At 33.1% G+C, this 13,583-nt stretch overlaps 2 protein-coding genes across 3 annotated transcripts; both read right to left on the bottom strand.

The window, feature by feature from the left end:
- Positions 1–2,203: 2,203 nt before the first annotated feature.
- On the bottom strand, positions 2,204–4,450 carry LOC146927232 (uncharacterized). The gene is made up of 3 exons (XM_085708137.1): positions 3,811–4,450; positions 2,729–3,631; positions 2,204–2,541 (listed from the first exon to the last, which is right to left on the bottom strand). The coding sequence occupies exons 1-3, from the start codon at positions 4,213–4,215 to the stop codon at positions 2,350–2,352; spliced, it is 1,500 nt and encodes a 499-aa protein (XP_085564263.1). The 5' UTR covers positions 4,216–4,450; the 3' UTR covers positions 2,204–2,349.
- Positions 4,451–7,237: 2,787 nt separating this feature from the next.
- On the bottom strand, positions 7,238–12,373 carry LOC146927233 (vesicle-associated protein 1-2-like). 2 transcript variants are annotated; one of them, XM_085700577.1, is made up of 8 exons: positions 12,101–12,373; positions 11,934–12,004; positions 11,747–11,834; positions 10,427–10,503; positions 10,170–10,322; positions 9,789–9,866; positions 7,697–7,774; positions 7,238–7,587 (listed from the first exon to the last, which is right to left on the bottom strand). In XM_085700577.1, exons 1-8 carry the CDS (start codon positions 12,273–12,275, stop codon positions 7,543–7,545), a joined length of 765 nt encoding a protein of 254 aa, XP_085556703.1. In that variant the 5' UTR covers positions 12,276–12,373; the 3' UTR covers positions 7,238–7,542. The 2 variants fall into 2 exon arrangements, with proteins under 2 accessions (XP_085556703.1, XP_085556704.1); XM_085700578.1 differs by lacking the exons at positions 7,238–7,587; positions 7,697–7,774 and adding an exon at positions 8,488–8,811 and having other exon boundaries at positions 12,101–12,320.
- Between the last annotated feature and the right edge of the window lie 1,210 nt (positions 12,374–13,583).

A 13,583-nucleotide genomic window follows, 5' to 3' on the forward strand; every position in this document is an offset into this window, starting at 1 on the left:
CTTATAAAATGTACACTATGGTGTATCCTTAAAAGAATTTTACGGAATGAATGACATACCAGTTCTTGCTGAAGCCATATATTTTGCTCAATAACAGAATTTCTCTCCTCAGTTAACTTTGAAATAAGCGCTCTTGCCTGAAATAATAAGAAATTCTAAATTGAGCACCAATTTTTCAGAATTCACATCTTAACAAGAGCAATCCATACTTCGCAATTGAGTGTATTAGTAGTTTTTCTTACTAAACTTCAAACAACTTATTTGGCGGACATTCACATTCCCAAAGAACATGCCTAAATTGAAAAGAAAATCATAAAACGAAGTCTAGTACAGTGATATAAATCATTACATAAACTCATAAAACCTGGAAAATGAAGCACTTCAATTTTCAAATTTATTTCTTAAGTCGGAAATCATAAAACTAAATTAGAATCATCATGAATCGTATCGATGTGGTTGTGACAGATCAACGGGTCAATAACATAATTATGCAATAGTCTGCGTTGCATAAAAATCAGATGTGAATTTCTTTTAAAAATTAAATTAGAATGATCATGAATCGTATCGATGTGGTTGTGACAGATCAACTGGTCAATAACCTAATTAAGCAATAGTCTGTGTTGCATAGAAATCAGATGTGAATTTCTTTTAATAAATTAAGTAAACAGAAACCTCATCAGGAAAGACAGATGCTTGAGCAATATAAACAACTGATGTCACAAGGATGCTATTTAGGGATGGTCGTTTAGGTGGAGCAATATAAACAACTGATGTCACAAGGATGCTATTTAGTTTGAATTGTTATAAAAGTGAGTACAAAAGAACATAAAAAATGGCATTATTGATTATACAACTAATTCCATGTAAACATTTAATGAATTGTTTTTCTTAAATTAATATCAAAGTCGACGTCGATTCAGTGTCGTGTCTGTGTGAGTGTTTTATCGATCATAAATAAGATTGGGACAGTTGACCTTGAGACCTATCAATCCGATCATCTCTCGAAATAGGTACTCTAAATTTTTGCAGAAGCTGGTCCAATAAATAGCCTAAAGACTTTTTGGTCCTTTGCACGAAATTCCATCTGAAATAAGAAGATAGGTTTTCATCCAAAGCCAAAATTGGTTTCTCACAGTAAAATTTTGGTTGCAACATTAAGCAATAGTTCATTCCTTGTATGAATGAACTTAAGAAAAACAATCCGAATATTGGTAAGATGCTATTGCAAAAGATAAAAGGTAACTATAAATTGGTTGTTGCTGACCACAATTTCATAATTGGTGCGTTTTTTCCTGCAACAATCAATAACCTACAACGAACGGCGAAGTTGATGGTGGATTCTGGATTTGAAAGAGTGTTATTAGATTTACAACAGTTACCGTAAGGAATGGTTTGAAGACTTGTTAATAAATAAATTATTAGCATTGAGAAGGATTTGATTTCAGGATTATTTGATTGGAAGATTGATAAAAACTTCCAAGGTTGCTCTTAGAATACTGGTGTCTTCTCAGTATCCACCTCTGTATCATCTGATCTCTACTTCTTAGAGGTTTTTTGTGGACCGTGCGATAATTCAACTGCTGAATTTTTCTGATTCATTTGAAAATCGAAACCCTTAATCCTGGCGTATGTTTAAAATCCTTGACTTGTTCAAGACACTGTGTGATCTGACACATGAATTTGAATCATTGTTTCTTAATTCTTTGGAGAACTGAAGCAATGAAAATCAAGAATATAGATTGAGTGCATCTGATCTTCTATGCAATTTGGGAATCTGATCTTTCTTACACCAGATGCGGAGTTAGATATTGTGGGCTGATGGCGGTGTTCATCCAATGACCTGCGAGGCCATTGCCTACGGCTTTCTGATCAAAACTTCGGGAAAATTTTACAATAATATCCTTTGGTTGTTGATCGAGAAGGAACTTCTTTAACAAGCCAAATGAGAGAATCTATATTCCTATTTCTTTCGAGTTTCAACCAAAATATACTCACACACATACTATATAGTTTAGGATTGAGCCATCACGATGCCATGCACTCACAATGTAAATTGAGATTGTAAATTATTAATCTACAGAAGAAAAGAATTAAAACAACGAAGTAGGTGTAAATTTTCTCACAGATATATGTTGCAATTTTCTATTAGTCATAATTAGTTATAGAGATGAGAGAGATATGACTTCAGTAAGTAAAGAGTAAATAGCATCAAAAACACTAACAAATAGAAGTAAATTAACAAAGCAAAGCTGAGAATGGTTCTGAGATCACAAATTGTACGAGATCGTCAAAATCAACAAATTGTTTGGGATCAAAACCAACAACAGAAAAAAGGTTGAGGCATCAACCTCAAAATAATGAAAAACAAAACCTATGTCCGACTCGAACAACTCTAGGCATTGAAGCAGTGTTTTGAAGCAAGTGTTCCACTACTTCCATTATTTCTTGTTCCGTATCTTCATATGCGTGCACTATAAGCAACTCCAATCTAACAAAGCGTGGAGGTTGCACTTTCTTCGAAATGGGATTTAAGCGGAATTCCTGCACAATTCAAATGAATAGCAGTCATTATTAAATGGACATTATTAGAGGACCAAGTTGATAAGAAAATGACAAGTTCAGATATGTTTTAATACATTCAACGACAACTGACACTGACTAACATATTCAAGGACCCAAATGATTGTGTTATCGAAATATAGATGTGAAATACACTAAAGTCACTTACATTTAGTATTTTCTCAATTATAGCATAACCAAATTCCAAAATCTTGACATTGGCAAGCACTTGCAGCCATCTTAAGAAGATTGAAGCTTCCCCGTTATTGGAAAAGCCATATATATCTACTTGTCGAAGAAAAGAAAGATTGCATGTGGAGGATAAGGATTTCTGAAAAATAGGACAATTATCGACAGTAAAAGAACTCAGATTTGGAGTAGAAAGTGAATATTGGTCAGCTGATACGGTTCTTATAGTCAAATTGGATAGTGTCTGATTAGATATGCGGAGGACTTGTGCATCCTCAATCACAGAACAACCACGGAGAACCAAAGTATTCAACAAGTGACAGTTTGGAAAGGGGTCAGCACAGTGATTGTGAGTTGCAACAAAGTTGAAAAATCGAAGATTCAAGGTTCTTAACGCAGGTAAGTGAAGAGATTTCGGACACTTTGCATACCCGTTATCGCTACGATATGAAAGGTCAAGAAATGTCAACGAGCGAGAGCCAAAGATTAAAGGGAGTAACTCAGATTTTGAACACTTTGCATACCCAAAAATTTTCAAAGAGAGAAGTGGGTTTATTTTAATGAGTTTATATAGGTCTTCTTCCCCTCCCTCGATCCAAGCATCAATAGTAAGATTAAGTAGTGAACATGAGTGATCTCTACTGGACAGAACCCAAGACATAAATTTCTTAAAACTATCAGTCAAAGATGTAGGAGACGGAGTATATGTGAGAGTAGTGAGGCATTTGCAAAGATCCTTCCACCGTTTAGAAAAGATGCATGTCCGAACAGCATCTCGTGCTTCAAGAAAACTCAATATGTGGAGCAATATGCAGTCCGGCAACTCACAAATCCTATTTCTTCTATTTTTCTGTGACTGTCTCTTCAGTTCCGTATGAAGTTCCTGGTTGGATAAACAACTTGTATAAATATTTAAAGCCTTAACATTGATAATATAAGTATTTATGTATGAGAATTAGAGACTAAATTTAAGTGAGAATTATATTTGTTCCATTAATTAAATAACCTTTTCCAACAAATTATTGTTACTGTTATTATAATCTTAAAAATAAACAACCTTACCTTATGGTTTTTGATTTGATGGTGTGTGATTGGGGGAACCCAATTGTGATTAATCCACCGGCGATGAACCCTAAGAAGCTCTTTTGGAAACACCATTTCTTCCGAGTTAAGACACACACGAAACCTTCCATTCCCTAAATCTGCACTAATACGGCCTTCCCACCACCGGTGTTTTTGGAAAGCCTCCACCTTGTCGCCGATCTTCACTTCCCAATCATCGCTCTCTGGCGTGGGAACTGGTCGGAGCTGATGAAGACCGACAACTGTTGGCTTCACATCCATGTCATCATATTGGACCAGTAATAAGTCGGAGGAGAACCACCTGATGATGGTGGCGGGGAACCATGAGCCATATATGCCGCTGCCGTGGTTGATGCTCACTTCCACTTTGTTGCCCGGAAACATGATGATCACGCTCACGCTGTGTATTCACTACTCGGTACACCGTACAACAACTCTGTTAATCTTACTTTATAGGGTTAGGGCATAACTACGTGTCAAACACTGTTTTTTTTTTTTTTTTGTTTAAAACTAAATTGCACTTTTGATCACAAACTTTACAAAAACTGAGTTTGGCCTAAAACTAAATAACACTATTGGCCCTCAACTTTAACCTTTTTTGCAAAAGTATTGTTTCCATTGATTGTAATTGAGGCAACACATACTTGGACATCAAATTTAATGAGTTAGATAACACATGTGTATTTTAATACTTAGCTAAATTGGACTTTTGACCTCTCAATTTCTAGAAACCATCGATTTTGGCCCCTAACACCGGACAAAATCAAGTGGGCATCATTTTTACAAAATGAACTATAGTTGTAGGTCAAAACTGCTATTTTGAAAGTTTTGATGAAAGCTGGGTAAATCAAAGGGTAGCTGTTTTTTCTTTTATTTTTTGACCGGAAAAATTCATTTATTGTTTGTATAAATTTTTGTTTTTTTTTGAAGGAATTTATGAATTTTTGTTTTATTTATAAGTAAGATTTTAAGTATATTATTTTTTCTTTATTAAAAAAAGTATATTATTTTTCCGTAAAGAAAAGTTCATTACTTTTTTTTTCCTTTCGTTTAAGTCTTTGATCTTTTAAAATGGGTACACTAATTCTTGTTTATTTTAAAATAATTTCAAAACCACGCTTGCAAGACACATGATAATTTTTTTTTAATTTTTTATTAAAAATAAAGAAACCAATAATTTTTTTAATATTTTCCTTAAACAAAATCAACTATGTCTACTCAAATACATTTTTGCAGCTAGTGTTTGGTGGGCTTGGCGTCACCGTAATCTTATGTATTTAGGCAACGAGATCTGGCCCCTTAGTCGCCTCTCCTTTAACAATGACGGATTCTTTCAACACTTGCTTTGGAAATAATATACATGTGAGCATTTTGATAGATTCATTAAGTGGAATAATGATAGCCACTCTTGTGCTATCCTCAATGGTGATGGTAGTTTTTTGGGCACCCCGCGAGAGCTGGTTTTTGTGGAATCATTCGAAACAATGCAGGACTTTATTTATCCAGTTTTTCAGGTTTTATAAATGATACATCTGACATCTTGTATGCTGAGCTTTGCACTATCTACCAGGGTCTTATCTTGGCAAAAACCTTATATATCATTGAGCTTGTTTGCTACACTGACTCCTTGCATTGTATCAACCTCCTCAAAGGTCAAGCAATGAGGTTTCATGTTTATGCAATTTTGATCCAAGATGTGAAGGATTTGATTGAGTACAGTAATGTAATTGTTAGTCACACTCTTAGAGAGAGTAATCATTGCGCGAATTTTTTTGGCCAATCTTGGAGCCTCGTTGGATAATGAGTTTCTCTACCATGCCTCCCCTCCAGCTGATCTCTTGAATCTCCTTAGAATGGACGAAGCTAGAACTTTCTATCATAGAGAGTAGTTTCTTTGTTTTTCCGTCTTTCTTTTTTTCTCCGTTTTTCTATTGTTTGCTCTTGTAACAAAATAAAAATAAAAATACACCTTTAAATAGTACAAATCTTAGTGCTATGTTCACTCTTCTAAACTTAAAAACCAAAATCTTTAAATTCGCAATAAACTCTAGAATTTTTTTTGCTTTATTGAGAAATTTATTAATTATAAACCTAAATTTTTTGTTGGTTGTCGTCCATGGGATCTTCGTCATCTCCATATCCCATTTTCAATGCTCATGTCTTCTGGTGGTTGCTTGGTTCCATCTCAGTATCCTTCATCAAATGTTTCTTGCTTGAATGTTACTTGTTTGCTTGCATATTTCTATACTCGACCTTGCCGAATACCAAAGGAAATGTTTTGAATTTGTTTTGGTAACAAAGAATTCAAATGCCACAACAATGTTCAATGAAAGAGATATAGATAAGATATAGATAAAAATACATATACACTTCTGATAGAGGTATACTATTGTCTAGATTATCTAGAAAACAAAGCAATTTAAACATTAGTACGGTTGGAATAAGCAACATTCTACTGATGATACGTGACTAAAAGTAGAACTGATAAAAGTACTTTCTTCTATTAGTAAGCATTAGTTTTCTCCAATAAAGATAACATAAAAGTCTGATTTGTAGTTAATTGGCGGCTTCAGTGTCTCACGCCTCACGACCAAGATATAAATTTCATCAACGTGTCAAAAGATTCTGTGGAATACAAGATTCAATCAATCAATAATTTTCCAACAGAACCACTGGTTATAAAATGTACATTACGGCGCAATTATTAACTTCTAATCCAAGTGTTTAACAATTTTGACAAGGAAAATGATAAAGATGAATCACGAAAGAACTAATGTAATCATAAAACATTGGTACGTTGCTTCAACCAGACACAACAGGAGAGGATACGATTCCCGTCCAAGCCTTAATGAACGAGGTACTCAAACCATACGTGAGAAAGTCTGCATTTTCACACACTTCACTCGTGTTTCCTAGAGATTCACCCCTCACAATTTCACTCGTGTTTCCCAGAATCAGAACCAAAGTCTCTAGATGCTAATTATTAGTGCAACTTGTGTTTCTTGCATTGTAAGCAAAGCTAGGTTATGAAGGAATTATGGAGGAAGAAGAAGAGAGTAATTAGAGTTTGTTATGGAGAGAGAAGAGAGTATTGGAAAGTTGTTATGATTTCATTGATTGATGAATAGAGAGTTTACATGGTATTTATATGCATGACTTAGAGAACAAGTCTTCATGTAACTAACTAACAAAATTATCTAAATGTAAAACTAATCACAACTAACTCTACTAAACATGATTATGAATTAATAACAAACTAAAACTTAGTGAGATTTGACTGAATGCATGTGCGAAAAAAATTTACACATTTAGTGCATGAAAGTTAATGTTAACTTCGAAATCAAAATTTATAATTCATAATTTTATAATGAAGTAACATACTTAGGCTTTAATTGCAAAAATAATATTGTCACCACAAATAAATTGTATAGCTCCTGGATAGTATTACTAGACACTTTTATAATGTCACAAATAGACATTAAGATAACCAATAACAATGAGGAGCAAGGTGAGAGATACCAGCACTTAGGCTGCAAAACTAAAGAAAGTACTGTTGGAATAAACAAATATTCAGCTCATACGTGCCTAAAAGTATAAAACAGATGAAACAACTTTATCCTATTAGTAAACATGACTTTTTGTCCAGGAACTCCTTCCATCTGATACTATGTCTCATTGCTCATGACCATGATATAGCTTTCATCAACATGTCTACTGTGTATGACAGTCGTCGTTGGCCTCACGCTTCAAAAGATTCTACTCGTGACAAGATTCAATCGATCAATAATGTTTTAGCAGAAGCATTGCTTATAAAATGTACACTATGGTGTATCCTTAAAAGAATTTTACGGAATGAATGACATACCAGTTCTTGCTGAAGCCATATATTTTGCTCAATAACAGAATTTCTCTCCTCGGTTAACTTTGAAATAAGCGCTCTTGCCTGAAATAATAAGAAATTCTAAATTGAGCACCAATTTTTCAGAATTCACATCTTAACAAGAGCAACCCATACTTCGCAATCAAGTCTATTAGTAGTTTTTCTTACTAAACTTCAAACAACTTATTTGGCGGACATTCACATTCCCAAAGAACATGCCTAAATTGAAAAGAAAATCATAAAACGAAGTCTAGTACAGTGATATAAATCATTACATAAACTCATAAAACCTGGAAAATGAAGCACTTCAATTTTCAAATATATTTCTTAAGTCGGAAATCATAAAACTAAATTAGAATCATCATGAATCATAACGATGTGGTTTTGACAGATCAACGGGTCAATAACATAATTATGCAATAGTCTGCGTTGCATAAAAATCAGATGTGAATTTCTTTTAAAAATTAAATTAGATTGATCATGAATCGTATCGATGTGGTTGTGACAGATCAACTGGTCAATAACCTAATTAAGCAATAGTCTGTGTTGCATAGAAATCAGATGTGAATTTCTTTTAATAACCTAATTGCATGGGATCTTCGTCATCTCCAAATCTCATTTTCAATGCTCATGTCTTCTGGTGGTTGCTTGGTTCCATCTCAGTATCCTTCATCAAATGTTTCTTGCTTGAATGTTACTTGTTTGCTTGCATATTTCTATACTGGACTTGCCGAATACCAAAGGAAATGTTTTGAATTTGTTTTGGTAACAAAGAATTCAAATGCCACAACAATGTTCAATGAAAGAGATATAGATAAGATATAGATAAAAATTTATATACACTGATGATAGAGGTATATACTATTGTCTAGATTATCTAGAAAACAAAGCAATTTAAACATTAGTACGGTTGGAATAAGCAACATTCTACCGATGATACGTGACTAAAAGTAGAACTGATAAAAGTACTTTCTTCTATTAGTAAGCATTAGTTTTCTCCAATAAAGATAACATAAAAGTCTGATCCGTAGTTAATTGGCGGCTTCAGTGTCTCACGCCTCACGACCATGATATAAATTTCTTCAACGTGTCAAACGATTCTGTGGATGACAAGATTCAACCAATCAATAATTTTCCAAGAGAATCATTGGTTATAAAATGTACATATTGGCGCAATTATTAACTTCTAATCTAAGTGTTTAACAATTTTGACAAGGAAAATGATAAAGATGAATCACAAAGAACTAATGTAATCATAAAACGTTGGTACGTTACATCAACCAGACACAACAGGAGAGGATACGATTCCCGTCCAAGCCTTAATGAATGAGGTACTCAAACCATACATGAGAAAGTCTGTACTAGTATTCTTTGACGAGAATAGCCATGTAAATCAGTTGAGGAGGGTTTTTAAAATGCTGCAATAAAACACTTTGGATAAAAAGAAGTGTGATTTTGGGTCACCAAGGGCTCAATATTCCTAAGCCAACAACTATCACCAAGGCTTCAACTGAAGTTTTTGTAGGAAAGAGATTTAGTGTCCATCGTAATAAAGAAACATGGAAGAATATTTCCTTTTTCTGTTAAAGCTGTAAATAATATGGCCGAGTATGGAAGTCGCCATACAAAAAAGGAAATACGGGAGAAGGAAATAATGATGTATGCTACATTGTATTGTTTTAAATTGGCTTAATGGGTAATTTGGGAGAATGAAATAACTAAAGAGAAAAGGATGCAAATGCAACGACTTATACAACAAGTGACCTTACAGCAACACAAACTTCACTAGCAAGGACTAAGATGGAATCAGAAAAAACTTTTAAGATAACAGATGACTAAGATGATCTTATCTTTCCTAAATCGTAAATTAAGACAGTTATGAAATTCAGTTCATTTAAATAGTTGAATGAACATATATTTGTTATTAAAAAATAACATAACAAATGAAAAAATTAGAAGTGATTAAAGAAAACTTCATTATGAAATCCACTTTGGAGGTCACTATTTAAAAAATGAAAATAGGATGATATGATAGCAATACCAATTCAAAAGAAAGTTGATGGAATAAATGCAATACCAATTCTTGTCGAAGCCGTTTGTTTTGCTCAATAAGTGAATTCCTCTCCTCAGTTAACTTTGAAATAAGCGCTTTGGCCTGACATAATAAGAAACTCAAAATGAGCACCAATTTTTTCGAACTCAAATCTTACTAAGAGCAATCTAGACATGAATATGGTCTGCTGCGGAATGGAAAAGAAAATCACAGACCAGTTCAGTAATATAAATCAGTACATGAAATCATAAAACTTGAAAAATTGTGTATTTAAATTTTCAAATACCATCGGAAGGTGATTCCGACCTCCTTAAACTAAAATAGAACGATCACAATCTTTTATATCTCAGAAGATATTTTCTTTATGGCAGAAAATATGTGACATATGTATATAAAATATGTTACCTGAAATGAAGTATCCTGCTTTCCAACCTGTTCATTGGAAGCTTTCAAATCTTTATCAGTACCTTCTCGAATTAGCAATGGTGGTTGAGGAGGAGCAACATAGACAATTCTCAATTTATGCTCTTCAATCTCATTGCTGTACTCTTTATTAACCTACATACAATGAGAAAAGGAAACAATTAAAATAAGCAAGGTATCTATGTATAAGATATTGCGATTCTTTAATTTCTGGCAAGAAACAATTTATTTGTGGTTACCATTTTTATGCATTGAAGGAGAATGATATCTTTGCATTCCATGTCATGAGGTGCCTCATTTTGGGATCGCATTGTAACTACAATGTGAAAATGTAAATATGACACAAACAACCGAAGAAAGTGAGGATAAGAGAACATAATGAAATTATACAACGAATACCATGTAATGATATTTGAAAAGAAACTGCATATCCTCACTTATGCACGGATTTAGCTCTACTAAAGCGAACAAACCACTTTAGAGGGTCAAATAAGGAATCACAAAGAGATTGTTGAGAATTGCTTACTTATGGATAGCCAAATCCTAGTTAGTACATAGGCTGAAGAAAGTACAATATTTAAAGACTTTGCTTATCTAAAATGTATAATGTTTGCTTTACGTTGAATAAGGAAACATGCATGTGTGCATTTTGTTTTTGCTAGGGTTTCCGGTTGAGGTTTCACTTATTTGCATGTGGCAGTTCATCGTAGGATTTTGCAATTTTGATCGCGATTTTTACAATTATGATTCTAATTGTCGTGCCAATGTTGCACATCAGAATGGTGTTGGTGAAAATAATGACACTCAAAAAGCGGTTAGTTGGCGGACAATGTTGGTTATGAGGTGGTCCTCACCAAGTCTCTTTGATTGTTATGAGGCGCTAAATTATTTGTTGGGTGATAATTGAATATCGGCAAATTATATGGTAGACTCAAAAATTCGAGTGCATCAGAACACCAAATCTTAGTAGACTCATAAACAGCGAAATATTATATTTTTTTAGATTTTATTATTCATAAGAGAGAATATTAATTATTTTTTACAATAAACTGAAAAAAAATTAGTATGATTCTTATAAACAATGAAACGATATTTTTACAAATATAAAAGCCGATAAATAGCTATTTATTTCATTAAAATTATTGCTAATTTATAGATTTTATAAATAAAAGCACATGTGCACCTAAATTTACGAGTGTATAGTAGAATTTCTCATAAATATCTCGTTGTAAATTATTTTTTCTAAAAATTATATTTTCTAAAATTACATTGTGTCAAAGGAGTAAAATTGTGATCTTAGAAATAAAGTGACTAAAACCTAGAAAATGACAAAATAGGGAGACTATAACTGCAAAATATTAAAAATATTTCACTCGCACAATAGTATTGATTTTTGATTCGGGATTGTGCCCAACTAAGTGTTTCTCTCTGGTTTGTAAAAAAAAAAAAGTGTTTCTCTCTAGTATTGATTCCTCTTTGCATGTTTTTGTGTTTGTGCTTTTGTGTGCAAGAGGGAGAGTAAAGTATGTAGAAAGTGTGTGTGAGAGAGAGAAGAAAACCTATGATACGACGAGTAGACCTAGGCAACACAACTCCAAAAGCAGGCGAAACATAATACTTCTTTGGATCTGTACTTTTTGGTTTAACCTGAACCAACACCATCAATTTCACTCCAAATAAGATTCAGAACACACACATAAATTTACAAACTCAAAGAAAACTGAGTGAGAGAAGAAACATCATTACCTGGAAATACACATCATTATCTAACCGGTTAAACAACTGCAAAGAGCAAGATATGTTCTTCTTCAATTCAACTGTTTCACAAAAGCAAAAGAGAGAAAACAAATAATTAGAAAAGGAAACTTTTTTTTTTTTTTTTAGGAAATGAAGAGGCTTAATAAATTAATTACATGGAAAGTGTATCTCTTGAGGATCTATCTGGAGACAGAAACTATCTTCTTCTTGTGATTTCATTTTTTCATAATTTCCATAAAATGGGGTAAGACTTGGATCACTCTGTTCTGTAATTTCACATTTTTCAAGGTCATAGTAATCAGATGAAGCAGCTGAAACCGTTTGTCCCATTTTTTTCACAAAAGAAAAGAAAACACTTTGTTGTTATTTATATTCAATGATTGTAAGCCTTGGTGATTATGGTTTTGTCAAAAGAGTATGGATTACGGTGGATAAGACTATTGGATTACCCCCTCCAAAAATAGAAGTGGATAACTCAACTCAAACATGGGATTTTGTATACACGTAATTTTTTGTTTTTTGATTCCCTCCTTTTGGGTTCTTATATTTAAATATAGTACAATTAGATACAGATTTAAACATATATTATAATCCATTTAAAAAATAAAATATTGTACCTATTTTATTGACTTTTTTTTAAGGAATCCTATTTTATTGGCATTGTTCCTATTATAATGATTTGCCATACATATTTTTAATTAAAGATTTAAATAAGATAAATTCACGGTTAACGAGGGGTTGGGTCGAATGAGTGAAAATTAACGGTTAACGAAGGGTTGTTACAACGAGAAATGAGTCTTAGGCAAATGTATGTATGATTCGTTTTTCTTCATTTATTTAATCAAATGCTTTTTAAGAAATAAGTTGTTTGCATTTAATTTTAAATTTTACTTTTGATCCTGAACAAATTTCGACCTAGTCGAAATAGTTAGTAAAGTTCATCTTTTTACATTTAAAAACTATGAACATGATGAACATTCAAGCGTTTTCTAAGAAATATTGCACAAATATATCTTAGGATTTACTAGTTTGAACCTGCAAGTAATTAATTTAAAACTAGTAATTGTTCACCATAAACACCTGTAAACAAATTTGCACGCCCAGTGGGACCCTTTTTGTTCAAAATTTTAAGTAAATTCATTTCTTAGAAAGTTTTCCAATTTGTTGGTGTTTGTTCATTGCATAAGTTTTTCTTAAAGATTCACGTGTGTATGCGCTTAAGAAGTTGTAAAACCCTCCTGAAATGGCTCGTTCAAACACCAATAACGCTTTTACATCCAACACACAGAGTAACGTTCAAAGAACACAAGAACAATCAACCCAAGTGCCAGTTAGTGGCGCTAATGTGTCAAATGCTATGAGAGTAACTTCTCCTATGACAGTTTCGACGATTATTGGGGTAACTGCTCCTACATTCGTTTCGACAATGGCAGCCTCAGCACATTCTAACCATATGGCATCTATGCCACCACCAATGAGTTTTCCAATAACACCTATGGTTACAAATCCCATTAATGGAAACTGTAACAACCCAATTTTAGGATTTTATTTATTTAACTGCTTTATTAATTACTACCTCCGTCCCTAATTATAAGACCCTTTTGAGAATTTTTTTTGTCCCTTTTTATAAGACCCCTT

The sequence above is a fragment of the Medicago sativa genome, chromosome 4, assembly GCF_051527215.1.
Source record: "Medicago sativa cultivar Bolivia chromosome 4, Bolivia_mono, whole genome shotgun sequence".
Classification (NCBI taxonomy): Eukaryota; Viridiplantae; Streptophyta; class Magnoliopsida; order Fabales; family Fabaceae; genus Medicago; species Medicago sativa.

What these genes read in the sequence shown, in the direction of transcription:
- LOC146927232 (XM_085708137.1), bottom strand. Translation starts at nt 4,215, where the DNA reads ATGTTTCCGGGCAACAAAGTGGAAGTGAGCATCAACCACGGCAGCGGC. An exon ending in ATCAAATCAAAAACCATAAG is followed by an intron (nt 3,632 to 3,810) that starts GTAAGGTTGTTT and finishes TTATCCAACCAG; the next exon opens with GAACTTCATACGGAACTGAA. An exon ending in TAATTGAGAAAATACTAAAT is followed by an intron (nt 2,542 to 2,728) that starts GTAAGTGACTTT and finishes TGAATTGTGCAG; the next exon opens with GAATTCCGCTTAAATCCCAT.
- LOC146927233 (XM_085700577.1), bottom strand. Translation starts at nt 12,275, where the DNA reads ATGGGACAAACGGTTTCAGCTGCTTCATCTGATTACTATGACCTTGAA. An exon ending in AGCAGGATACTTCATTTCAG is followed by an intron (nt 9,867 to 10,169) that starts GTAACATATTTT and finishes TTATTATGTCAG; the next exon opens with GCCAAAGCGCTTATTTCAAA. An exon ending in TATGGCTTCAGCAAGAACTG is followed by an intron (nt 7,588 to 7,696) that starts GTATGTCATTCA and finishes TGTCACGAGTAG; the next exon opens with AATCTTTTGAAGCGTGAGGC.